A 23,445-nucleotide genomic window follows, 5' to 3' on the forward strand; every position below is an offset into this window, starting at 1 on the left:
GACAAAGATAAATGCAACTATAAACGAACTAAAATTGAGCTTTTATTCATGTACAATGCGTTATGTGCTATCATAAAAAATATGTTTTTGATTGAATAATATATATACATATCAACATGATCTACATATGATCATATGATACAGATGCATTTGTGATGAGAGGACGAAGCCATTTCTTCTACGACACGTCTTTTGTTGTTTTTTTTAGTTATTTCTGCTATACACGTTTCGACTAGGTCTTGTTTTGTGCTATTTCTGCTGCGCACATTTCGGTTCGGTCTTGTTTTGTGTTTTTTCTTCGTTTCGAATCGGTCTTGCTTTGTGCTATTTCTGCTGCGCACGTTTCTATTCGGTCTTGTTTTGTGTTATTTCTTCGTTTCGTCTCGGCCTTGTTTTGTGCTATTTCTGCTGCGCACGTTTCGACTCGATCTTGTTTTGTGTTATTTCTCCGTTTCGATTCGGTCTTGTTTTGTGTTATTTCTTCGTTTCGTCTCGGCCTTGTTTTGTGCTATTTCTGCTGCGCACGTTTCGACTCGATCTTGTTTTGTGTTTTTTCTTCGTTTCGAATCGGTCTTGCTTTGTGCTATTTCTGCTGCGCACGTTTCGATTCGGTCTTGTTTTGTGTTATTTCTTCGTTTCGTCTCGGCCTTGTTTTGTGCTATTTCTGCTGCGCACGTTTCGACTCGATCTTGTTTTGTGTTATTTCTCCGTTTCGACTCGGTCTTGTTTTGTGCTATCTCTGCTGCGCACGTTTCGAGTCGGTCTTGTTTTATGCTATTTCTGCTGCGCACGTTTCGACTCCATCTTTGTTTTTCTCCGCACCGCGTCCTTGTGCTTTTTCTTGTAGTCTTGTGTTAGGTCTCTGCGCATGCGCACCCAACGATTGGTGATCTCCTCCAGAGATGCATGACGGGTAAATGTAGTTTCGTCTGCAAAACAAGGGGATCTTTATCACCATCATCAACAAGAATAGGGATACTGTGAAGGCTTTGTGAGACACTCAAAACTTACCACCAAGTCGAGGGTCGTTCTGCTGGAAGAAGAAAAGTTCGCCATCAGCAGTCTCTTGCTTCAAGTCTTTCTCCTCTTCCTTCTCCTCCTCCTCGTCGTCGCTGCTGCTGTCGTATGGAAGTTTCTCTTGGTGCCAGCCTACTTTGTGTAGTACCTCCATCTCGCCGATGTCCTTGGCAGGAGACTCTTCATCGCTGCCCGTGGTGTTACCGAGAAATAAGAAGGATGCACTGGACTAGAAGTAGAATGCGTTTAGGGAAGATTAAAAAATTACTTTCAACTGGAAAAATGTGAGCTTGGTCTCCCTGTGCCCAGAATAATAAAAAACAAATGGGGGACGGGGTTGCAGGGGAGTTAAAGGGTATGTTGGTTTGCATGCAATGGCAATGTCTAGCTTCACTTCACTTTAATTCATTTTTACAGCGCAACCAGTAAGACCATGAACTCAGTAAATAGGTATTGAGTGTTTGTTCCGACCGATCACTCGCGAGATATTCAAACAGTCAACTAGAAACCTGTCTCAACAAGTCGTAGTGGGTCTGATTCTAATTCTTGGGTCTGATTCGTCTAAAGACAATAAATATTCCACACATATCTTTTAAGATATGTCGAGGGTTAACACTTAAAAGTGTTCACGGTTTTACTGGTCGAGCTGTAATACAAATCCGTAATAACAAACATAAGGAACCTTTTTTTCCCGCTCCGCTCCTCACGTCCTTACCTCTTCTTTCTTCGAGCCGAACATCTCCGCCAGTGATGTAGTATTGACGTCGTAAAAAGTATCTTTCGTTACTTCAGGCGCGCTTGTCACTTTTAAAGCCTCCGCTGATTCAGATTTCGGGCTCACTTCTGGCTCTGGTTCCTTGCTAGTTTGTTTTGGGGTCTTGTTTACTATTTGCTCGTAGTCTTCATGATCTTCGCGACTTGGGTCATAACGCATCTTTGTTGAATCCCTGAAAGGTACACCCCAACAGTTGAGATACTATTTAAATAAGTTCTTTTTAACTAAATGAGAATAGAAGTACGACTGAAGGGTATAGCTGATATCCTTTTCTCGACGCTATCGGCGAATTGAATAAAACAGTCTAATGCTGCATTCAAACCAAAACCATGTTTAGTCAAACAAGGTTTTTCTTTGCCTGATAACTTGCCAAGTTTCTTATTGTGTTGAATTCTTACTAGCTAAATAATCACTTAGTAATATGTACAGCACAGTCTATTCAGTTTTGTTCTTGGTTCTGTCCATTCTTAGGAGATGAGATTTGAACCAGTTTAATTGAACCACCTTTAAACTGGTTTAAGTGCTAGTCTGAATGTGGTAGGAAAGTGAAATGAAAGTGAAATTCCCCATTCCCCGATGAGGGACTCCCACTGTCCATTCGAGTAGCACTTCCAGTCAGCATTGTCATCGGTCTTCGTGTGTAAACTGGCCTCAACTCGCCTAAACAAATAAGGATCATCGGTCTTCGTGTGTAAACTGGCCTCAACTCGCCTAAACAAATAAGGATCATCGGTCTTCGTGTGTAAACTGGCCTCAACTCGCCTAAACAAATAAGGATCATCGGTCTTCGTGTGTAAACTGGCCTAAACTCACCTAAACAAATAAGGATCATCGGTCTTCGTGTGTAAACTGGCCTCAAATCGCCTAAACAAATAAGGATCATCGGTCTTCGTGTGTAAACTGGCCTAAACTCACCTAAACAAATAAGGATCATCGGTCTTCGTGTGTAAACTGGCCTCAAATCGCCTAAACAAATAAGGATAATCGGTCTTCGTGTGTAAACTGGCCTCGACTCACCTGAAAACCTCGATGTGAGCGGTGTTCTGGTGTAGACTGGCTACCAGACTCCCTCCTAGCATTTTTTGTAGCACTGCCATTGACATGTCCTTTTCTCTGGCAAGCTGCATGGTTACGTCATCATCCGTGTTGTCAAGGCAACGTGACGAGCTATCAATCACGTCAATCTTCTCCTCTTCTTGATCTTCCCCGTCGCTGTCGATAAACCTCTTGTCCAGCTGGAACCGGCGGTCTCCTTTGAACGAAGCCTGGAGCTTGAAGAGCTGCAGTTTGGAAATAAGTATCAAAATAGTGAATCTCCTTACTGTACTAGCATATGCCTTCAAAGATAGTAATGGGAATTTGAGGTAAGGTCTGTTTCTGCCATACAAAACCTGCTACTGCAGTTGCCCTTTAAATCGCGAGCCATTTTTAACACCATGTTCTATTGAAATACAGTTAGTCAGAGCACAGCAAAGTCGTTACATATTAGTTAATGTTCCTTAGCGCCTCGTGTAATCTCCAAAAATACCTTTGACAGGTATTGCATATTAAATGATATGTGCGTCTACGGAGCATGTTACTAAAATGAGAGCAGGGGCGAAACAGGATAAACCGTCACCATGTGCTTGATTAAAGTAAACCAAAACTTTTCGGATTGAAATCTCGGATGCCGTCTGTTTCTCGTTGAAATACAGCGGTTTATTCACAGGAAACTTCAAAATAACAATCTACGAATAAAGCCTGATAATTTAATGACAATATTTGATGGGAAATATCTTGGTTACTCGCTTTGGTTAGCCGATGGAAATAGATGCTTTGTGTGGCTCGCCATTGGGCGTAAAATGACGACGCGATTGGCCTACCTCAAGTTCAAGCAAGTGTGGAGGACACCGAGGTACATACCTTCTCCCCGCTCTTTCCCTCAAACTGAGGTTTGGGAGCGAAGCCGACGTCATCGTCATCACCGGAAGTGGCATCACTCTCTGCGCTACTACTTCCGCTGTCAAATCCAAGCCAATCGCGGGCTTCTTTGCCTGAGATCTAAAACGCGGAAGAAGTGTTGAAATTAAGAAATAGATCTCATTTTTGCGTGCGTCTATCCTCTAATAGATGCAAAGATGACGTAACAGTGTGTCATGAACAAAAAGTACGCAACGAAACGCAGTCGAGTCCTTCATGACACGCTGTGACGTAATCTGAGGACAGACGAATTTAATTTGTTTATACAACAATCAAAATGTTTCATAATCTAGACTTGGTGAGCATGCGCGCATGCTGACGCCAAGAGTGTGTGTGTCGCTGTCCTTAATAACACATGGACCCTTGACAAACCAGAGCGCGCGATTTACGAGTGTCGTTATATAAATGTGAATATTGGAAACACCAGACGTGTGCTTAAGATCATTCGCTTTCTTCGCAAATGAAATAAATACCTTTCTGGGGTTGCAAGAAGCGCGAGTTGCACCCACGCATGGTACTCGCACCCACGCATGGTACTCACACCCACGCATGGTACTCGCACCCACGCATGGTACTCACACCCACGCATGGTACTCACACCCACGCATGGTACTCACTTTAGACTCTGATGGCGACTTTTTCTGCCTTGTGCGATTGTCAGCTTCATCATCGGAGTCGAAGACTATACGACGGCCGTCATCACTCGCCTTGCCGCCGTCCACCGCAGTAAGGGCTGACGCGATCAGCTGCTTTTGCGAGGCTGCTGCCTTCTCTCGCTCTTTTATCGCACTTAGGCGCCTTGCATTAGAATCAAGGTGTTTCGAGCAGCCCAGCGGTGATTCAGCCGCGCCATGTCCGTTTGACTTCTTCGTCGTGCCAGTGTTATCCCCAATTGAATGAGCCTTTATGTATTTTTGTTCCTCGATAGGTGGATCTTTCTCGACATTCTTGTCACTTTTCACACCTTTCTTCATTGTACTTTTTGCCGTATATTTATCTGTTACAACGTCTAAAAAATTCGCGTCTTCCTTATTTTCTCTTATCGTTGTTTCCTTATCGTTAAGATTCCCATTCGAAGACTTTTCATGATTCACTTTTTCTTTACCTTTCCCCGCATCGTCACTCCCTGATTCTTTGAGAGATTCCTTCTTTTTTCTATTATTTCTTCCATCACACATTTTTTCCTTGGGACTGTCCGGTAGTCCGTCCGGAGAAGCAGTCATTGACTCCTTCATTTTCTTTGTGCTCTCCCGTGTTTCGTTTGTGTCGGTTTCCTCACAGCTATCTTCATCCATGCTTTCCTCCCCACGCCTCTCGCGTCTTCTTTTCCCTAATTTGAGGTCTTTGGCAACTTGCCCTTTCGCCGTGAAACCATATTTTACGTCGGCACAATCTGTAATTTCCTTGTTTCCCTTATCTTGGCGCTTGACTTTACCTTTAGTCATTGCGACTTCATCCTCGAATTTGCCCAGCCCCCCACGCCCACCACTAGCCCCTAAATACGACACCCCTTTTTTCCGGCTATCATGGGAGTCACACTTCTTTTCAATAGATTTCGTTCCCTTCAAATTTTGTGAACTACTCTTAGTCCGTTTACACGGCGAATCCGAATCAGAGATCTGCCCTGGAGATGATCTATCATCAGACTCATCTATTCCTATATCCGAATTAAAGTCTACTGAACTTTTGTCGGCACTTTTTGTCAAGAAACTCATCAACAAGTCAGAGCTTGATTCATTATCACTGGATACCTCCTCACTTTCACCATCACTGGAATCCTGCTCACTTTCACCATCACTGTAATGGTCTTTACTTTCGCCATCACTACAATCCTCCTTACTTTCACCGACCATGGATCTTTTAGCCGGAGAACTTTCATCATTGAACCCTAATTTTTGTTTGGTCTGATTTTTCTTTTTTGACCTAGCCTTTGGTTCGGTAAACTCTTCCGTTTTTGTACGATTCTCCATCTTGTTCAAACTTGATTTTCTAGGTTTCACATTTGCTCCTTTGCTTTTTGGATCAGAAACATCGCTTACCCGTTTTTTCCTTCTAACAGCATCTTTGTCTCTGTGTTTAGCTTCATCTAGAGCGGATGATCTATTGAGTAAATTATCTTGCAAACCTAAATCTCTTGATTGACTCTTCTCCTTCCCACACCTCAGCATAGCATTCCCGACTTTGACCTGTTCTCTCGGGGACGCATGGCCGTTTTTCGTTGGAAACGGTTCAAGGGAATCCCCAGACCCAGACCTGTCCATTTTCTTCTGTGATGAATTATTGGCGGATTTACGAGAAGTTCTCACTTCCTTGGAAGACGCTTGGTTCTCGTCCCGTAAATCCCACGTTAGCTGCTCACAAGATGCCTCCTCCGTCACTTCTTCGCGGAATTTCTTCAAATTATGAACAGTTTTGCTGGGATCAAATCTGGCGATTTTTGCACTCCCTCTTTGACGCATGCGCAGAATTGGCAAAGCTCTCCCGAACTTGCCAACAACCCAGTCCTTCTTTCCGGGAACCTGGGAACCAGGAACTGCGTGTTTGATGGGCTCAACGAGCTCCTCGGACAAGGCGGGGGAAGTTAGCGACTTTGATGTGGTCTTCGAAGATGTGGCTGCCTTTCTTTCTTTTTCAAGTCTAACAAGGACAATATTAAATTTGGTAAGATGTACACACCTATTGTAAATAAGGAGAATCCATGGGTCGTAGACCGCAGTGCTTCATGGGTATCAAATAAATAGGCAAATAAGCGTATATTAAAACAAATCCAGGCTTCACAAGCTGTTGCATTTAATTTATGTTCCTTTGAACATTCGCATAGCTTTCAGTTAATAACTTATCCATTTTATGCCTACCTACGAAGCACTGCGGTATACGACACATTGGTTTCTAGTGCAGCTTATTTGAACAACTATAAGTTATGCAACACTGTGAGAATACAAGTATCATAACAAGTGCAATCATAACAAGTGCAATCATAACAAGTGCAATCATAACAAGTGCAATCATAACAAGTGCAATCATAACAAGTGCAATCATAACAAGTGCAATCATAACGAGTGCAATCATAACAAGTGCAATCATAACAAGTGCAATCATAACGAGTGCAATCATAACGAGTGCAATCATAACAAGTGCAATCATAACAAGTGCAATCATAACAAGTGCAATCATAACAAGTGCAATCATAACAAGTGCAATCATAACAAGTGCAGAAATAAATCAGCAATATATTTTAACAGCATGAACTTCAAAACTGTTAACATATGTATAAACAGTAGCTTTCTTTATAAAATCGTCTGCCTTGTTTTTGTTTTTTATTGAAATAGCTGTTTTATCAAATCAGCTATTTTAATAAAATGCGAATTGTTGCGATTGGCCTTTTAGGGTTTTAAAGAATTATACAAAAGTAATAATAAAACAAACTAACAAAAAATGGGTGCATAGCAGCATTGCAAAAAACGGTTAAGTTTTTAAGACAAAAAAAAAACTAGACCAGAAGTAGTAAGTAATAGGACACACTTATTACCACTTTCTACCAAAACAAATATACTCACCGAGATAGGAAACTTTCTTTGGCTTGCTGCACCTTTATTTGACTTCCTTTCCAGTTTGTATTTGTTAAAACTGATATACCTGTTAAAGGAAAATGCAGTTTAAAAAAGAGGTCTGAGGTGGCTACAAAACTATGTCAGATCTTGTAGAATCAAACATTTCCAAGTCACACTAAATACAATACATTAATAACATTTGCAAAAACTCCTACTCACATTTTCTGATAGAAGCTTCTGGAGCAGATATGTCAACATATGCAAATGTTTTGCCAGGGAAGCCTGTAATGAAAAAAAACCCTCAAAACCTACTTAAAGGACAGGGGTTGGAGGGGGAGCACCCATAACAATAAGGGATAGCATGATCCATTTGCGTGAGACCCCTAAAGTAATTAAACACCACAAAAGGGATAGCAGTTAAGGCAATTTTAAACCTAAAAGATAGGATCCTCACCCCTGTCTACCTTTATGGGACCCCCCACACACTTGGCAGATGCTGACCAACACGTGTCTAACCACAGAAAACAGAAAATACCCTTGTGGAAAATATTTAAAAATTCTTAAACAGACCTAATAAATTGGTATACAAAACGTCTTACTACTTACATCTCTACTTTATATTTCATCTCTACTATATATTTCATCTCTACTTTATGTCCTTAAAATGCCAACCGCTAAACCGTGAATACCTAGAATATGTTTATTGTCTTCTGGCAAATAACAAGCAAGATGTTAGACAAGTTCCTAGTTTACTGTTTTGATATCTTGTATGTAATAGGTTACCACAAAACATCTATACATCATATTTCCACTGTTCAGGGTTTTTCTGGTCTGGTGGTAATTCAAGAGTTTGCTGCAATAAAAACTGGAAAAAACTTGTGTAAAACATACCATTCCAACCTTGTGTTGGTTTAATTCTAAAAAGTGCTCTAACCTGTTGGTGACAGCTGTTGTATATTCTTCTCACCTGGCAAACCATCTTTCCTATGAATCTCCACAGAAGAAACTGAACCAAAATTCTTCAACCTTTCACTGCAATAAATACAAATTTCTGTTGAGTTGTTGCAAAAATTCTACTTTTAAAATAAGCAAGCAGCTTATTGTGATGATCTCAGTTCCCTTTTGAGAACCCTACTGGGTCCTCTTCTGGTTACTACAGGTCAACTATTAAATCTGTGAGCACCTAAAAGATGTGTGGAATTATTATTGTCTTCTGACGAATCAGAAGCGAGAATTCAGTCACTGAGACACTCTCATAGATAGACCTTAAAAAGCCCTTTGTAAAAAAATAGTTTGTATCTAATTACTGATAAGTGATTGAGTGGCTTTTAACCTGATATCCCTCTCTTTGATCTCATGGTACAGACCACCAATAAATAGCCTTGTCTTTACTTGAGAGCTCATTGCACTAGCTCTGAAATAAAGAGGAATAATAATATTGTGAATATTTGAGCATGCTGTGTAGTGAATCAAACATTTCCCATAATAATGCCTTTTTAAGCCGGCCGGGCAGGGGATCCTCCGGTTTGGCGAAATATCAATCTCGTCCCCAGAGCCCACGTACCTTTCTGCCAGAGGCAAGGTACAAGGCTCTGGGATAATCAATTTTTCACAAACAGAATTTGTTGGTTCTGGTTTTACTGCACAGGTCCAAACAAAATAGCCACCAGAAAGAACAAGATTTGATCTCTTTACTAATCGATCCGATTCGTGCTCGACAAATTAGGAAAAGTTAAAGATTTTACGCTGAAAGAAATTCAATCCCATATATTGAAGTCAGTCATTGTTTATAGAAAGGATAGTTTTGGTGTACTGTATATGTTGCAAACCGGTAATGGTAAAGCATTCCTAATTCACGAAGTGCTTGGATTCGCCTACGATTTGTTTTTGTCTCAAGGAGAGCACAGTTCAATTATTTTACTGATTTCGCCCTTGAATGCCTCAATGGAGGGCAAGATTAAAAAGCTTCGCTCACGCATTATTTCAGTGTCCATGCATGTGAGGATTCCATTGCTCCACGATGTAAATATTACATTTGCCTGCCTCAAGTAGTAGTAGTTGTCGTTAACCGACAGGGATTTCAATTATATTGCCTTCTTGTCGTCTCTTGTCGAAGAGACGACATATACTGCAGAACTCTTTTTTAAAGAGTTATTCTGCGTAAACATGACCGGCATATATATTACAACTTCGCATACTTCTACATTTCAAGTTATTTCCCATAGGCTTAAAGTTTGTAGCAGCAATAATAAAATTTGGTTTTAAATGTATATGCTGGTTTGTGGGAGTTTTCTTTGCAATTATATTTTCAAAACAGATCTGACTAGTAATGACAGAATGTGTGTTAGGCGCCGTGAAGCTTTTCCATTGTTGTATTCACTTCTGTTTTATTTGCGCATGCTCACTGAAGCAAGCTCGAGAGCCAATTAGAATCGCCCTAGGAATTAATTATCACAGAGCCTTGTACCTTGCCGCTTATACCAAGGTACATGGGCTCTGGGGACAAGACTGGAAAATATTTGCCTGTAGGCTTGATTTGCAACCCCGAGTTTGAGCTTAGAACAAAAATTTGAAAAATAAAATAATTTCGAGAATTAAAGATGGGCTCCTTTTGCATCATTTTGGCGAAAATCAAAGGCACCTCGGAGCAAACCCATATATGCAGTGCACTTTCAAAAACGTCTGCCACAATACAGTTACAGTACATAGTATCTGTCCAGAAATATGAGGGGTAGGGGTACCTTATCGCCTTAATAGCTCTTTATCAAATGTTTTGTTTTTATGTACAAGTTTTTTATCTTTTTGGTTTTTACTTTTTTTCCTCTTTAAGCACATTTGATCATCATCTTGCCATAAAGAGGTTGGTTGACTGAATTGATTGTTTTCTGTCTTTCCTTTTTAAGCGCATTTGGTCATCATCTTGCCATAAAGAGAGGTTGGTTGACTGAATTGATTGTTTTTTTTTTTTGGGGGGGGGGAAGTGCCGCTCCTTCTGCTATGACTATGTTACTTGGCCGGTTGCGTAATTTATAATCAATTAAACCATGTATTATTCTTTTTACATATTATAATCAGCTTTGAGTTGAATATTTGGCATAGTACAGACCATTAAAATGTAATATCTCCCTTCATGGAATTGGATCTTAATGTGTTTTCGTTTTCAGCAAGTTTCAGCAATTTGAGCGTAACCCTGAGGTTACAGGCTCTCTAAATGTGATCAATATTAATAGCCCGCATTGCAATAACTCATTCGCTGCCCATGTGCATAAATTACTTTAAAAGCCATGGCGCGTGCCAGAAAATGTCCTTTTGCCTTATTTGGGTGAAAGTCTGCATACCAAATTTGAGCCAAATCAGATGAACCCAAGCTGATTAAATAGGTGGAAAGGTAAAGCAAGCTGGTAGTTATAATATTCCTGGCAAAAAGACGCTACGGTTTAGTATTTCATTTACACCTATTTCAAGTACATTGTCAATGCAAACAGCAAATTGGTATGTACAGGATGGAAGTTCTATCACAGAGAACCAAGGATTTAAATATATTTTAGCAAATGCAGAAAAGATTATGCATAAATTATCCAATAAAAGCTCATTAGAATATGGTTCTGGCATGAACCTCTTTTGACCTAACTAAAAAAAGAGCACTTTACTACCGTAAGAATTGACACTTGTGGTCTACACTGATAATGTTAATTTTTTTTCTATATAAACAATCCAATTGTTTACTCTTTTTGCTGATGACACAAACTTAATTTTCAAATTGAAATCTGCTGAGAACATGAATGAAATATTAAACTCTGAGCTATTTAAACTAACAAAATGGTCAAGACAAATGAATTATCACTTAACACTAAAATATTTAACCTAAAAACTATATATTTTACATTACTTTATCTGTACATACATTATGGAAGCTGGGCAAGTAATTATGACACAAGTTTAAAACGAATATACATTTTGCAAAAAAGGTGTATAAAAATAGTAACAAATTAGAACTTGGGATATAATGACGATAAAACATGATAAGGGATAAAGACAAAGATTGAAAGAAAGTGAATAAAAAATGAATAAAAATAGCAAAGATTTCAATAAATCAATAAACGCTTTGTGCCTGAATATGTGTATTCATAAGTATCATCCAAATATTTTCTTGTACTGTAAGCTTGGTTCATAATCAGAGAGCACCTATTGTTGATTTCCTTTAAGTTTGCCGGGTTTCCTTAATATCTCCCTCTACTAACTATGATTGCATTACAAATTGTTTTCTATGCGCAAACTGACATGTACTGGAATGAAGCCATTAGCCTGCGCTGTTCTTGAGTTTTTTTTTGTCTTTTGTGTAGGATTAGAAATTGTTTTATAAAAGAAATAAAACATTCTTTATTTGCCTTCATTATGTTTTGAAAACATCAGTGTTTGATTAGGGAATTCTCATGCTCCACTGATCTGCTCTCAAATTCTCCCAAACAAAAACACCTCGCCTTTCAAAGCTCAATGAAGGAATGCAAATAATATTTTATTTCTTACATAAAGGCAATCTTAGTTCAGCTGCACATGTACATTGAGTATACATTGGGTTGTACATTGGGTTGTTTGGAATACAAAACAGTTTATGCACTAGTCAATTGAAACCCCCATCCCCATGGTCCTGGGGAAGGGTGGGGGGGGGTAGACTTTGACCCTGTACAAAACCGAGAAAAGGCCCCCACCCCCTCGGGACAAAACAGCTTTTAAATGCCCCTACCCCTGGGATGCAAACTATAGGAAACTACCTGACAACAAGTCATCTAAAATAAGCTTTTTTATCTTTCAAAGCCAGTACATTTGTACCAATTACTATGAAGATAACAGTTACAAAAAAAGATGGAAAAATAAATCATCTTCATCTGGCATTTTTTTTTTAATATTTGTTTTTGCACATGTCGCCGTGCAGCATGCCACATGCTGATACATGGAATTGCTTGCTACAGAAGAAAAAGAGTCTCAAGCCAGAAACTAACATGATATTTGTGACACTATTCACTTGTCCCAAACCCCCACGGTGGGGATAAGTCTTAGAGTAAAAAACTGTCAATTCCCCCACCCCCTCGGGACAGATTCTGGTTCAAAAGTGCTCTAAACCCCCACCTTAACCCCACACTTCCCCGGGACCATGGCGGTGGGGGTGGGGGGTTTCAAATGACTAGTGCATTACAATGTTACAAGAACCAGGGTAGCTGAAAGTACAAATCGAGAAAAGTTCCAATCGCGACCAGCACGTTTGGCATAAAACCTCAATCAATCAAATCGCTTTGCAAAAAAAACTTCTCGAATGTTTCAGGGTGACAAAATAAGTTGAATGACTGACTTCATAGAAACCAACCATTTTAAACACGTGTGTTAAAGATGACAATACAAACATCATATTTTCAGGCGTTACAATGTTACAACTCTGCCTTGAAATGACTCTAGCTATGCACCTAGGTGGATATAATGATAAGCACTAGAAAGCCAGAATGCTTACCTCTCTGAAAAGATCGACGCAGACTCTAGAATCGGTACGTGATGCTAGTCGAGCTTCCGCCATCTTGGAACAGTCTCTTGCCAGGCCGGCCGAGTTAGCCACAGGGTACCCGACAAGGCACCCATCGTACTGACTCGCAGCCATGATTCGAAACTTAACGGACAAGGAGCATATCGCGGTTTTTACGGCACCATGACAACCCCGTCTGCGTTGCTTGAAAAGAGACGTTGCATGGGATACGTAACATAAAAAGAGGAGTCGTGTGCGAAGTTATAGTATTGGTTGTCAGTAGACCGTCTGTCGTAGAAAGGTAGTCTGGTTCTCTAAGATAATAAGTGGTTGTAAATTATGGCAACTCGTCGGTACATCACTTTAACATCTGGGTTCCGTGGAAAACCAAGCCAATTCACAGCACTAAAAGTCTTAAGAACATTTCTGTGGCACATAAAAGCATCCTTATTTTGAAAACACTTACTAAGTGCATCCTTATGAAATACATGTTTTGAAAAAGGACAAGTTATTAAAGATAAGTTATCATCTTTTATTGGTCCGGTGAAACAAGTTCCGGAAATATTGAATTTGACCGAGGTCAAATATTCAACCGAACAAAACGAATGCTTTCCTATATGCTGAGTATGTAGAAAGGTGTGAATGAACCTTTATTTAGCATATAATCAACGAGCCTGTTCATTAGAGCTGGAGAATACTCTGGCCGGCTAAGTAACCGCGCTCCCGCACAGGGTACCAAACGTGTGGTACACAACATATAGTACACAACATATATGACATTCCTCCCTCTTCTAAGGAAGCTGTAGGGTCGGGGTAGCCTAACTAACGAAGTAACGTGTCCGATTATAAGTTCAGCCTGTCTGGCGCTATGCCCTTGTTCGCGCGTGACGACCTCCTAGGCATGTCCGGCTCTCCCGCATCCTCGGGAACTTCCTCACTGATCGTCGGTGGATTTTGCTGTCTTGTTGTTTGAGGGCGATTTAATGTTTCTGTAGCGTCGCCATCTCCCTCTGTGCAGCTGAGTGGCTTAGCTGCTGGCGTGGGAATCGGAAGTAGCTGGTGATCTCGGTGAGACATGCTATCTTGACAAGGAGGTGCGGTTCTTTCGCAGAGCTGGTCTGCCTGACGTCGAACGTGTTGTTGGGGGAACTTGTCTGGCTGTACTTCGTACATCACATTCCCGATCTTTGTTGTTACGCACCCTGGGGACCATTTCCCACCAGAGACGCTGAAGTCTTGATACCATACCTTGTGGCCAATGGTGAAGCATCGTGACGGTTGTGATAGTGCAGGTGCCGTCTTAGGAGATGCTGGTCTGTATGGCGACAACAAATCTAAACGTGTGCGCAGGTTTCTTCCCAACATCAGTTTGGCCGGTGTTTGCTGGGTAGTTGTATTAGAGGTGTTGCGCTGTTTCAAGAGGAAGTCGGCAATGATCTGCGATGGAGGACCCTGCCCGGCTTCGTATGCCAACTTGAAGGTTTGGACGAATCTTTCAGCCTGGCCGTTGCTCTTTGGGTGGTACGGTGCTGTAGTGGTGTGTTTAACGCCGTTCTGCTTCATGAACTTGTCGAAAGCTTCTGAAGTGAATTGTGGGCCATTGTCACTGACTACGTGAATGGGTAGCCCGAAACGTGCAAAGAGATCATGAAGAACCTTGATGGTTGCCGGAGCTGTAGTCGTGCGCATGGGAACTATTTCCAGCCATTTGGATTAAGCGTCAACAACAACTAGAAAATGTATCCCATCCACGGGTCCGGCAAAGTCAATGTGTATCCTCTCCCATGGTGCTTGTGGATATGCCCATGGGTGGTACTGCGATGGGGGTGCATTCCGTGTGGCGTTGCACGGTCCACAACTCTTTGCAAGGTCCTCAATGTCTTTATCTATTCCTGGCCACCATATGTGGCCACGGGCAAGCTCCTTCATCTTGACAATTCCTAAATGACCCTCGTGCAGCTCGTCGAGAGTGCGTGCTCTCAGTGCGCTCGGAATGACAACGCGATGGCCTCGAATGACACATCCCTCGTGAAGAGATAGTTCGGGTGCACACGTCAGGAACGGCTTCACATTGTCGCTCGGGGTCGTGCGAGGGAATCCGTTCAGCACATAATCGTGTACTTCGTGAAGCAAGGGGTCAGCTGCCGTGTGCTCTCTTATGTCATCTGCTGTGACGGGAAGACGATCCATCTGTTCCACTTGGTATAAATCGGCGAGGTCAAAATACCCATCCTTGGGAGCCCTGTGTTGGGGGAGGCGAGAAAGAGCATCTGCGGTGGAGTGGTCATTAGATGACCTGTATTGGATATCATACGAGTATGCCGATAACTTGGTGGCCCATCGTTGCATGCGCATGGCTGCTATGGGAGGGATTCCTCTCTTGGGGCCCAGTATGGCCATGAGCGGCTGGTGGTCCGTTCTGAGGGTGAAGTTGCGTCCGTAGAGGTAGATATGGAATCTGGTAACGTCAAAGACTATGGAGAGGGCTTCTTTGTCGATCTGTGCGTAGTTCTTCTCGCTGCTGTTCATTGTTCGCAAGGCAAACGCGATGGGACGCTCTGTTCCATCAGGGATTTGGTGCGACAGAACAGCGCCCAGGCCGTATGCCGACGCATCACAGTCGAGTATGATTGGGAGATCTGGGTTATAGGGTACCAGCACGTTGTCAACTGTGATCATTGATTTGACATTGGTGAAAGCTTTCTGGCATTTGGCACTCCAGCACCACTTGGTTCCTTCTTCAGAAGTTGATGAAGAGGTTGTAAGACCTGTGATAGGTTGGGTAGGAACTTCTGGTAGTAGTTTACCAGGCCTAAGAACGCACGGAGCTGGGTTACATCCTGAGGTGATGGTGCCGTCTTGATGGCTTCTACCTTGTCACTCGTGGGGTGGATTCCGTCTTTGTCGATGACGTGGCCGAGGTATTTCAGCGATGGCTGCATGAATTCGCACTTCTCTCGTTGTGCTGTGAGACCGTTGGCGTGTAGGCGTCGCAAAACTTCTTCCAGGTTTGTAAGGTGTTCTTCGCTGTCTCTTCCTGTCACCAGGATGTCGTCTTGGTAACACAGTACTTGTGGAAGGTCCTTGAAAATTCTGTCCATCTGTCGCTGGAAAATCGCCGCTGAGGACGCTACGCCAAATGGAAGTCGATTGTAGGCGTACAATCCTTTGTGAGTGGTCAGGGTTGTGAACTGTTTAGCAGAGTCGTCGAGTGGTATCTGGGAGTATGCTTTGGTAAGGTCTAACTTAGAAAAGAAAGACCCACCGTTCATTTTTTCTTGCAGATCATCTAGGGTTGGAAGGGGATAGGAATCGGCCACTAGCTCAGGGTTTAACGTGACCTTGAAATCCCCGCATAGGCGTATACCACCAGATTTCTCCACCACCGGGACAACAGGTGTTGCCCATTCGCTATTGGGGATAGGAGAGATTATCCCCTGTTTTTCTAAGTTCTCTAGTTCTGTTTCCACCTGGTGCCGGATGGCAAAAGGAACTGTGCGGTGCTTTTGGTGTACTGGAGTTGCCCCATCACGGACGTGTAGCTGCGCAGCATATCCCTTGAGACAGCCTAGTTCGTCGCTGAAAACATCTTGATACTTCTCTGTGAGGTCTGACAGTGCAGTGTTCTTGCCTTGAACCAACTTGATTGATGGCCAATCGAGTTTGAATAGGCGCAGCCAAGAGCGACCAAAGAGTGCAACTCTAGGTCCATCCACGACATACATCTTTGCCTCACAGCATTGGTCGTTATAACTAATGTTCGCGCTGACCACACCCATAGGGACTATTATCTCACTACCATACGTGCGAAGCTTTACTTTAGCGGGTTTGAGCTCTAGGTGTTTGCATGTACTCTCGTAAACATTGCGCGGGATGATTGACACTGACGAACCCGTGTCCAGTTCCATGCTAACCGGGGACCCTTCAATGTTGACTTGTACTAGAATAGGGGGACTGGTTGTATATCACATTTGAAAATGTGTAAGCACTGGATCTCATCTTCCTCCCCCTCTGACATTTCCTGCTCTACGCAGTGGGTGGGTTTGGTCTTGCTTGGGGTGCTCTTTTTGCGATTGGTACTGGACATGCAGATATCAGAAATATGCCCGCGCTTGTTGCATATGCGGCAAATGGCATTGTAGAACTTACAGTCCCTGCGCGCGTGTGTTTTTGCCACAGCTCATACATTTCTGTGGGGTTTGCTCCATTTTGAAAACGCGGGACTGATGTGGCCGGGCAGATTCGGGGGTCTGGGCTCCAGTCTCAGGGATTGTGTGTGCTTGGTGGAATGCATTGGCACCTTTCCCTGCCTGTTCCATTGCTTTGGCGATGGTGACTGCTTTTTCTAGGGTTAAATCGCGCTCGCACAGCAATTTCTTAGAAATAGATTCATTTGCTTAACCACAAACAAATCGATCGCGGAGGGCCTGGGGAAGAAATTCCCCCAAATTACAATGTTTAGTCATTTGTTTCAATGAGGCCACAAATGCGTTGATATCTTCGCCAAGCGCTTGATTTCTTTGGTGGAATTTGTAACGCTCTGCAATTTCGAGCGGGGGTGGTGATAAATGACCCTCAAGAATTTCTATGATCTCTTGGTATGTTTTGTCCTTGGGTTTTCTGGGTGAGGTCAGACCTCGTAACAGATTGTAGGTTTTGGGACCGATTAAACTAAGTAGCGAGGTTGTCTGTTTGTCTTCATTTATGTTGTTAGCATCAAAGAATAGCTCTAACCGTTCAACGTAACAAGTGAATGTTTCTGTGGCTTCGTCAAACGGCTGCATGTTGCCTATCGTATTACTGGCAGCCATCTTGAATTCCGTAAGAATTGATCGAGGAGTAAATGCAGGAATTGCAGTGTTTACTTACGATCCTTTGGTCGTTGAGTTCTTCACCAGCTCGTCGACAGTTGTTGGGTATGTAGGAAGGTGTGAATGAACCTTTATTTAGCATATAATCAACGAGCCTGTTCATACAGCTGGAGAATACTCTGGCCGGCTAAGTAACCGCGCTCCCGCACAGGGTACCCAACGTGTGGTACACAACATATATGACACTATATTTCCTGGAATTGTGGCCAAAATATTTAAACTGACTGAATCACCATAGCCTGCGTAGCAAGCGTTTCTGTGGGTTTCCAGCGCAAAAGAAACGCCACGAAAGCGAAAGACCGACATTTTGGCCGCCCATTTCTCGGCTATAATCACCATCATGATCAATATCTACAGTTCAGTTAAAATTAAATACTAAACTATACAGTTCTCGTGGAGAAGTGAGGTACTCAAGCTCATAGATTGGTGGGTCATTCAGTTGCAAGGGTTAAATCTATATTTTCTTAGATTTGTGTGGGGCAGTTCGCACATTTTCCATAAGCCAGATTTATGCAAGACCCCATTTTCTTTGCAGCCACTGTCTTGGCTGATCACTAACCCTTTGTTTCATGGTTTCTCTGTTCTTAACCGAGGTACAAAATGACTCCCTTTTTGGAGTAATTTTTTACTCCCTTTTTTCTACTCTCTCAAGGGAGTAGATTTTACCCCTGTAGGGGAGTAACTAAAGGGAGTGATTTACTAGGTTGCTTTCTATTACTCCATTAAAGGAGTACAATTTACCCTCCAAATGGAGTTATTTTTTACTCCTTTTTTTCCTACTCTCTCAGGGGAGTAGATTTTACCCACTTTAGGGGGTAGCTAAGTGGAGTAATTTACTAGGTTGCTTGTTGTTACTCCATTAAAAGAGTACAATTCACCCTCAAAATGGGAGTCAATTTTTACTCCCTATTTTATTTCCCCCTACTAATTGGGTAACTAAAGGGATGATTTCAACCCCCTCCCCCCCCCCCCCTGTTTTTACAAAATGGCCATTTAAACTCCACCTACTTCAGGGGTTAATACTGGAGAAATAAGAGTAATTTAGAAACACCAAGAAAAAGACGTTATTATGAATATGACAAATCATTTAATTAAACAATTCAGTTTAAAAAATAACAAAAATATAAGTTTAAAAAATGTTTGAAAAATAATAGTCATTTGACATAAGGTATCCAGGACAAAATTACTAACAAGTGTTCCAACATAACAAAGCTGAAACAAACATACACAATATTATTTTTCTATAACAACTTTAACAGCTTTTGAACATTACCCTTTTTGTCGTCATTACGGTTTTCCAAAAGAACTGCCACCTCCTCCATCTTTGTATATTCAGATAAGAAGCTAGAAGCCTAATGCCTCTATATGCACCATTTAAATTTGAACCTGATAGGCTAGCTTGAAAAGATAACTAGGTTCTTCATATGCAGGGTTTACTGTGATCAGAATATACGGACAAAAACCAACTACAGTAACATTAGATATTCAAAATAAACATCTGGACAAATTTTAGGTGCAAGACTGATTACTAGGTTTTTACTAAGCTAAGTAATTCAATTTTGTGCTTCAAGTAACAGTTTATAAAGCATAGGCGCTTTAGATGTAAGTACAGTGATTAGTGAATAACTTAAGTTTACGAAGTTTTTATTTGTTTCTTGCGATTTACGCATTGATACATTCCTTATACCTTCAACTTCTTTCTTTTCTGGCTTTGCAACTCGAGCACATTTTACTATCTCTATCATAATGTCCTGCGAAGATAATAAGAGAAACAAATAAGAAGGTAGTATTGCTTTGGAAGATAACAAAGAATCACAAAACATATCAGTCTAGTTCGAGAAATCCACTCACGAACGATGATTTGATGCTGAAGTTGGTCGCAAAAATCACATTTACTATTGAACCTATCACATTATAAAGCCCATTACACACTAACCTTTTACTTCAATCCATTTTCTGCCATCAAATCCTTAAAAAATGTGAATTACGCGTAGAAAAGACGGGAATAAACGGCTATCCGTTTGGAGGCTGTGATAATGGCTTTCGTTCGACCGTTATGATTTTGCGCCTTGGGCCCAAGCCCCTATCGGCCACTAAAGCGAGGGACGCCCGGTACATTTTGCTTTTACGGGCCCTGGTGAGCCGTCTTCTATCTGCAAAGCGGGACTTCTTTTTTTTTATAATCTCAAGTAGCATTTCTATTAGAAACAATATATATGATTTTATAATGTTCAAATCGGATCTGAGAATTTTATACAATTATCACCCTACCTATCTTTCTTTTCAATGCAGTACTAATTATTCTGAACGAATTCTGAAAGTACACCACATAAAACTCATGTTCGAGTCCAATGCCTGTCTTTGATTACATTTCCTATTGTTGTAGTATAGCTGACAATATATGCAAGTATGGTGAGGCCTGTTCTTGTATTGAAAATGTTCTTTTAGGATTCCCTAAGAATTTCCTAAGAGTTCCCAAATTGTAGAATGCTTCAAATCTTCTTCCTAAGATTTTCTTATCCAAATTATTCCGATTTTCTGGTCTACTGCTTATACTAGGAAATCCTAGGAATTTTTAGGAAGTTTAATCATATTTTGTTGTTTTGATCGAACTTAGGAAATCTTAGGAAACTCCTAGGCACAGGGTAGAGTTTTTTTGTCTCAACAATAAATACGATAAATTATTATTTTTATCTGTTGTCTTATATAATAAAGACTATCGTTTTCCTTCTTAAATTCAGCTAATTCAGAGTAAAAAAACAACTCGCTTTATTTTATATATTTGGTGTGGTTTGTTACTGCTCTAAAAAGATACAGCTGGAGTAAAAACTACTCTTTCAACACGAGATAGCTGGAGTAGTTTTTACTCTTCAAAACCTACCCCCTCAAAGGAGTACTTGTTTACTCCATTTCTTGACCATCTGGAGTAAAAATAACTCTTTTCACTTCAGATAGTTGGAGTAGCTTTTACTCTGCTAAAATTACCCCCCCAAAAAAGAGTACTTTTTACTCCATTATTTGACCAACAAGAGTGAAAATCACTCTTTTTCTAAGAAACATTCGATACTAATTCTTAGCAGAGTAAAACTTACTCCGTTAAGGGAGTAAACAAAAAAAATACTCCTCAGTGGAGTAGTTTTTACTCCAATAAAGGAGTTCAAATTACTCCTTTAAAAGTACTCCATCGCAAAGAGTAGTTTTTACTCTCTGAGTGGAGTAAAAATAACTCCCTGAAACTAACAGTAAATAAAACAAAAACAGTTTAATAAAATAAGACTATAGTCTTATTTTATTAAACAAAAGAAACCATTTAATTGAAGGCATTGAGGGCAAGTCTGATAACCATAACAAACAATCGGATTAGCTGTAGAGGGGATGTGCAGTCATATGGATATTATGGAGAGTAAGTATATTTAAAAAAGACTGCTTTTTGGTGATTGAGTGAGAGGGGCACAACCCCGAGCTGCATGCCCGTACATACCCAGTAAGCTATTTGGGTCTAAGTGGTGGCCATGATAATAGCTACCGAAATGATCACTGCTCATGTGTTTACATATAGTGAACTATACAGAATTTATGAGTTCCTGCTTCTCCCTAATAATAGCTTCTGCATGTAAGTAGACTGCATTATTCACTGGAGCCCACTGATTTCTAAAGAATCTCTGTGTCTGTGTCGTGCCTGTGTTTGCCTTGGTTTAAATAAAATGTAGCAATCAATTTTGTTTTATTTCTTGGGCACTGATTTGCAAAGTTCTGGACTGGACATTGCTGTGGAAAAACAGACTCAAAATATAAACTACTGCAAACCCAGTATCGAATAAAAAATAACAATTTTATGTCTGATATTAGGAGGGCCGAGAAGCGGGGTAGAGAAATGAGATTATTCTGATTGATTTTACATTTCCCTTTCTACACAAGTCTCATTAAATAACACTGAATGAATGCTTACTATTTACCCCCTCATTTTAGGAATTTGACACGAAAGCCATTTCGCAGTCGAGACGGCCGTTAAACTGCTAACCAATGAGAGAGCGCCAGAAAGCACCGGGCGCCGAAAAAGTAGTTACAAGAGATACAAACGCACACACGCACCAAAAATAATCAACAGCGCAAAGCTAAAGAAACAACTCTAACTCAATTCAAACTGTATTGGTGAGCTCCCTGTGCACAACGTCCAAATCCAGCACGCATCCACAAATTGTTTTGTGGGGGACGGGAGGGTGATTTGATTTTCAAGATGGCGGTGTCTTGTTCCACAGGAGACCCAAATCGATATGAGTTGAATTTTTTTAGCTATTTCGGCTTGGCAAGGCAAGATTAGTTTTGCTCTCGCTCGCTGCGTTCGTTCGAGCAACTAGGGGATACCACGCAAATGAGAAACAAACTGCGAAGAAACAAATCGAGGAAGCTGTGATAACGAAATTAATTTCTCCCCATTCAACTTAGTCACCTGACTCATAATATCCTGAATTTCCAAAAACCGCAGAATTGATGAAAATGCTATTAACTTCCAAAGAAAATTTCGGCAAAAATTCCATTAATAACTGATGATTACAATCAAGTCTGTTTGAAAATGTATCCAAATCCTTTTTACAAATCAAGAATGTTTTATCAACAACGCGTATGTTTTCCCTGCTAGCAGAGGCCTCTTTTCTCTGTATTTCGCTGGGCTGGAGTTCGCGAGGAAAAGATACCTCTGCCATGGGTCGAAACTGTTTCTGTTGCGCATGCGTGAGCGTCGCGAGAAAGCTGTCAATATGCTTTGCATGGGTTTAGTCGGAAATCATGAATCAAACTCCGGTTAGTTCTCCTCTTCGAAAAAAGAAAACAACTGTTCAATTTCAATCACCTAAAACGTCACTAAAAAGATTGAACAACAAACGCAGCAAAGACGAGTTTTGTCTTGTTTGTGGGATAAATTTCAAGACATCTGGGCAGGCGAGTTTCTTCAAAGTAAATATCGCACAGTTGGATTCGAAGAAAATGTTACAAAACTTTTTGGTAAACTTAGATCAGCTATTCCCAGAAGAATATGCAAAACCTGTAAACGGAAGATTGACTCGTTTGTCAAAAGAGAGAAAATTCTGAATGAAGATAAGGCATTGAATGGCTTCTTTTATAATTCGTCGCGTGATATTTCTACGGAGGACGCCGTTTCGAATGCGGGCTTATTATCCGGCAGAGGATATACGTTTCATGCATGCGCTAGTCATTGTGGGCTCAAATAGTGGCCAGTAATTAATGAACGGAGCATGCGCTCTGGATCTCGTCCACGATCGTGGACGGCGGTTTGATCAAACGAACTTGCGACCCATGGCAGAGGTATCTTTTCCTCGCGAACTCCAGCCCAGCGAAATACAGAGAAAAGAGGCCTCTGCTAGCAGGGAAGCGCATGTTATGACTAAGCTCGAAAGTTTGGTATTCATATCATCTGCTATTTTAAACAAATAGACGACCTTGCCATTGACAACACGTATTAAATGCTGCGAAATTTCCATTGCCGATGTTAAATCCTTTAAATTTGTTTTCAATTCAGCAACATGATTTGACTCGCATGTATGTCCGCTCATCAATTGACAACCTTTTGCAATTACTCAAAGCCCAACTCTTGTCAAATCACATTCTATAAGTGTCGAAAATCCAGGCTCTTAGCCGTTTAATCGACATCTGAATCTGTTGAGTCGAAACAAGTAACTTCTCTAAAAACAACGCCGTCAAAACAGAACAAGAATGATTTGACATTGATTTTAAAGGTCCACA

General features: G+C 41.2%; 4 protein-coding genes and 1 long non-coding RNA gene across 6 annotated transcripts; all 5 read right to left on the bottom strand.

Annotated features, from left to right (window-relative positions):
- Window positions 1-22: 22 nt before the first annotated feature.
- On the bottom strand, window positions 23-13,202 carry LOC5508671 (nucleolar protein 8). Of its 2 annotated transcripts, none has more exons than XM_032377463.2 (11): window positions 12,806-13,202; window positions 8,636-8,716; window positions 8,270-8,334; window positions 7,522-7,584; window positions 7,309-7,387; window positions 4,369-6,388; window positions 3,695-3,832; window positions 2,810-3,072; window positions 1,733-1,964; window positions 1,012-1,246; window positions 23-929 (listed from the first exon to the last, which is right to left on the bottom strand). In XM_032377463.2, the coding sequence occupies exons 2-11, from the start codon at window positions 8,704-8,706 to the stop codon at window positions 775-777; spliced, it is 3,321 nt and encodes a 1,106-aa protein (XP_032233354.1). In that variant the 5' UTR covers window positions 8,707-8,716; window positions 12,806-13,202; the 3' UTR covers window positions 23-774. The 2 variants fall into 2 exon arrangements, with proteins under 2 accessions (XP_032233354.1, XP_032233353.1); XM_032377462.2 differs by having other exon boundaries at window positions 8,237-8,334.
- Window positions 13,203-13,657: 455 nt separating this feature from the next.
- LOC116615666 (uncharacterized protein K02A2.6) lies at window positions 13,658-14,503 on the bottom strand. The gene has a single exon (XM_032377483.1). The coding sequence runs from the start codon at window positions 14,501-14,503 to the stop codon at window positions 13,658-13,660; it is 846 nt and encodes a 281-aa protein (XP_032233374.1).
- Window positions 14,504-14,527: 24 nt separating this feature from the next.
- LOC116615664 (uncharacterized protein K02A2.6-like) lies at window positions 14,528-15,493 on the bottom strand. The gene has a single exon (XM_032377482.1). The coding sequence runs from the start codon at window positions 15,491-15,493 to the stop codon at window positions 14,528-14,530; it is 966 nt and encodes a 321-aa protein (XP_032233373.1).
- Window positions 15,490-17,625, bottom strand: LOC116615663 (uncharacterized protein K02A2.6-like). Its single transcript, XM_032377481.2, has 2 exons — window positions 17,268-17,625; window positions 15,490-16,754 (listed from the first exon to the last, which is right to left on the bottom strand). The coding sequence occupies exons 1-2, from the start codon at window positions 17,623-17,625 to the stop codon at window positions 15,490-15,492; spliced, it is 1,623 nt and encodes a 540-aa protein (XP_032233372.1).
- Window positions 17,626-18,921: 1,296 nt separating this feature from the next.
- Window positions 18,922-22,345, bottom strand: LOC125573277. Its single transcript, XR_007314038.1, has 2 exons — window positions 19,622-22,345; window positions 18,922-19,436 (listed from the first exon to the last, which is right to left on the bottom strand). It is a non-coding gene; the product is annotated as an uncharacterized LOC125573277 (long non-coding RNA).
- Between the last annotated feature and the right edge of the window lie 1,100 nt (window positions 22,346-23,445).

Source organism: Nematostella vectensis, chromosome 10 (genome assembly GCF_932526225.1).
Source record: "Nematostella vectensis chromosome 10, jaNemVect1.1, whole genome shotgun sequence".
NCBI lineage: Eukaryota > Metazoa > Cnidaria > Anthozoa > Actiniaria > Edwardsiidae > Nematostella > Nematostella vectensis.

What these genes read in the sequence shown, in the direction of transcription:
- LOC116615664 (XM_032377482.1), bottom strand. Translation starts at nt 15,493, where the DNA reads ATGATCACAGTTGACAACGTGCTGGTACCCTATAACCCAGATCTCCCA.
- LOC116615663 (XM_032377481.2), bottom strand. Translation starts at nt 17,625, where the DNA reads ATGGCTGCCAGTAATACGATAGGCAACATGCAGCCGTTTGACGAAGCC. An exon ending in GAAACAAATGACTAAACATT is followed by an intron (nt 16,755 to 17,267) that starts GTAATTTGGGGG and finishes CCCCTATTCTAG; the next exon opens with TACAAGTCAACATTGAAGGG.
- LOC5508671 (XM_032377462.2), bottom strand. Translation starts at nt 8,706, where the DNA reads ATGAGCTCTCAAGTAAAGACAAGGCTATTTATTGGTGGTCTGTACCAT. An exon ending in AGAAGCTTCTATCAGAAAAT is followed by an intron (nt 7,388 to 7,521) that starts GTGAGTAGGAGT and finishes TTCCTTTAACAG; the next exon opens with GTATATCAGTTTTAACAAAT. An exon ending in AGTCGCCATCAGAGTCTAAA is followed by an intron (nt 3,833 to 4,368) that starts GTGAGTACCATG and finishes TCCGCGTTTTAG; the next exon opens with ATCTCAGGCAAAGAAGCCCG.
- LOC116615666 (XM_032377483.1), bottom strand. Translation starts at nt 14,503, where the DNA reads ATGCGCACGACTACAGCTCCGGCAACCATCAAGGTTCTTCATGATCTC.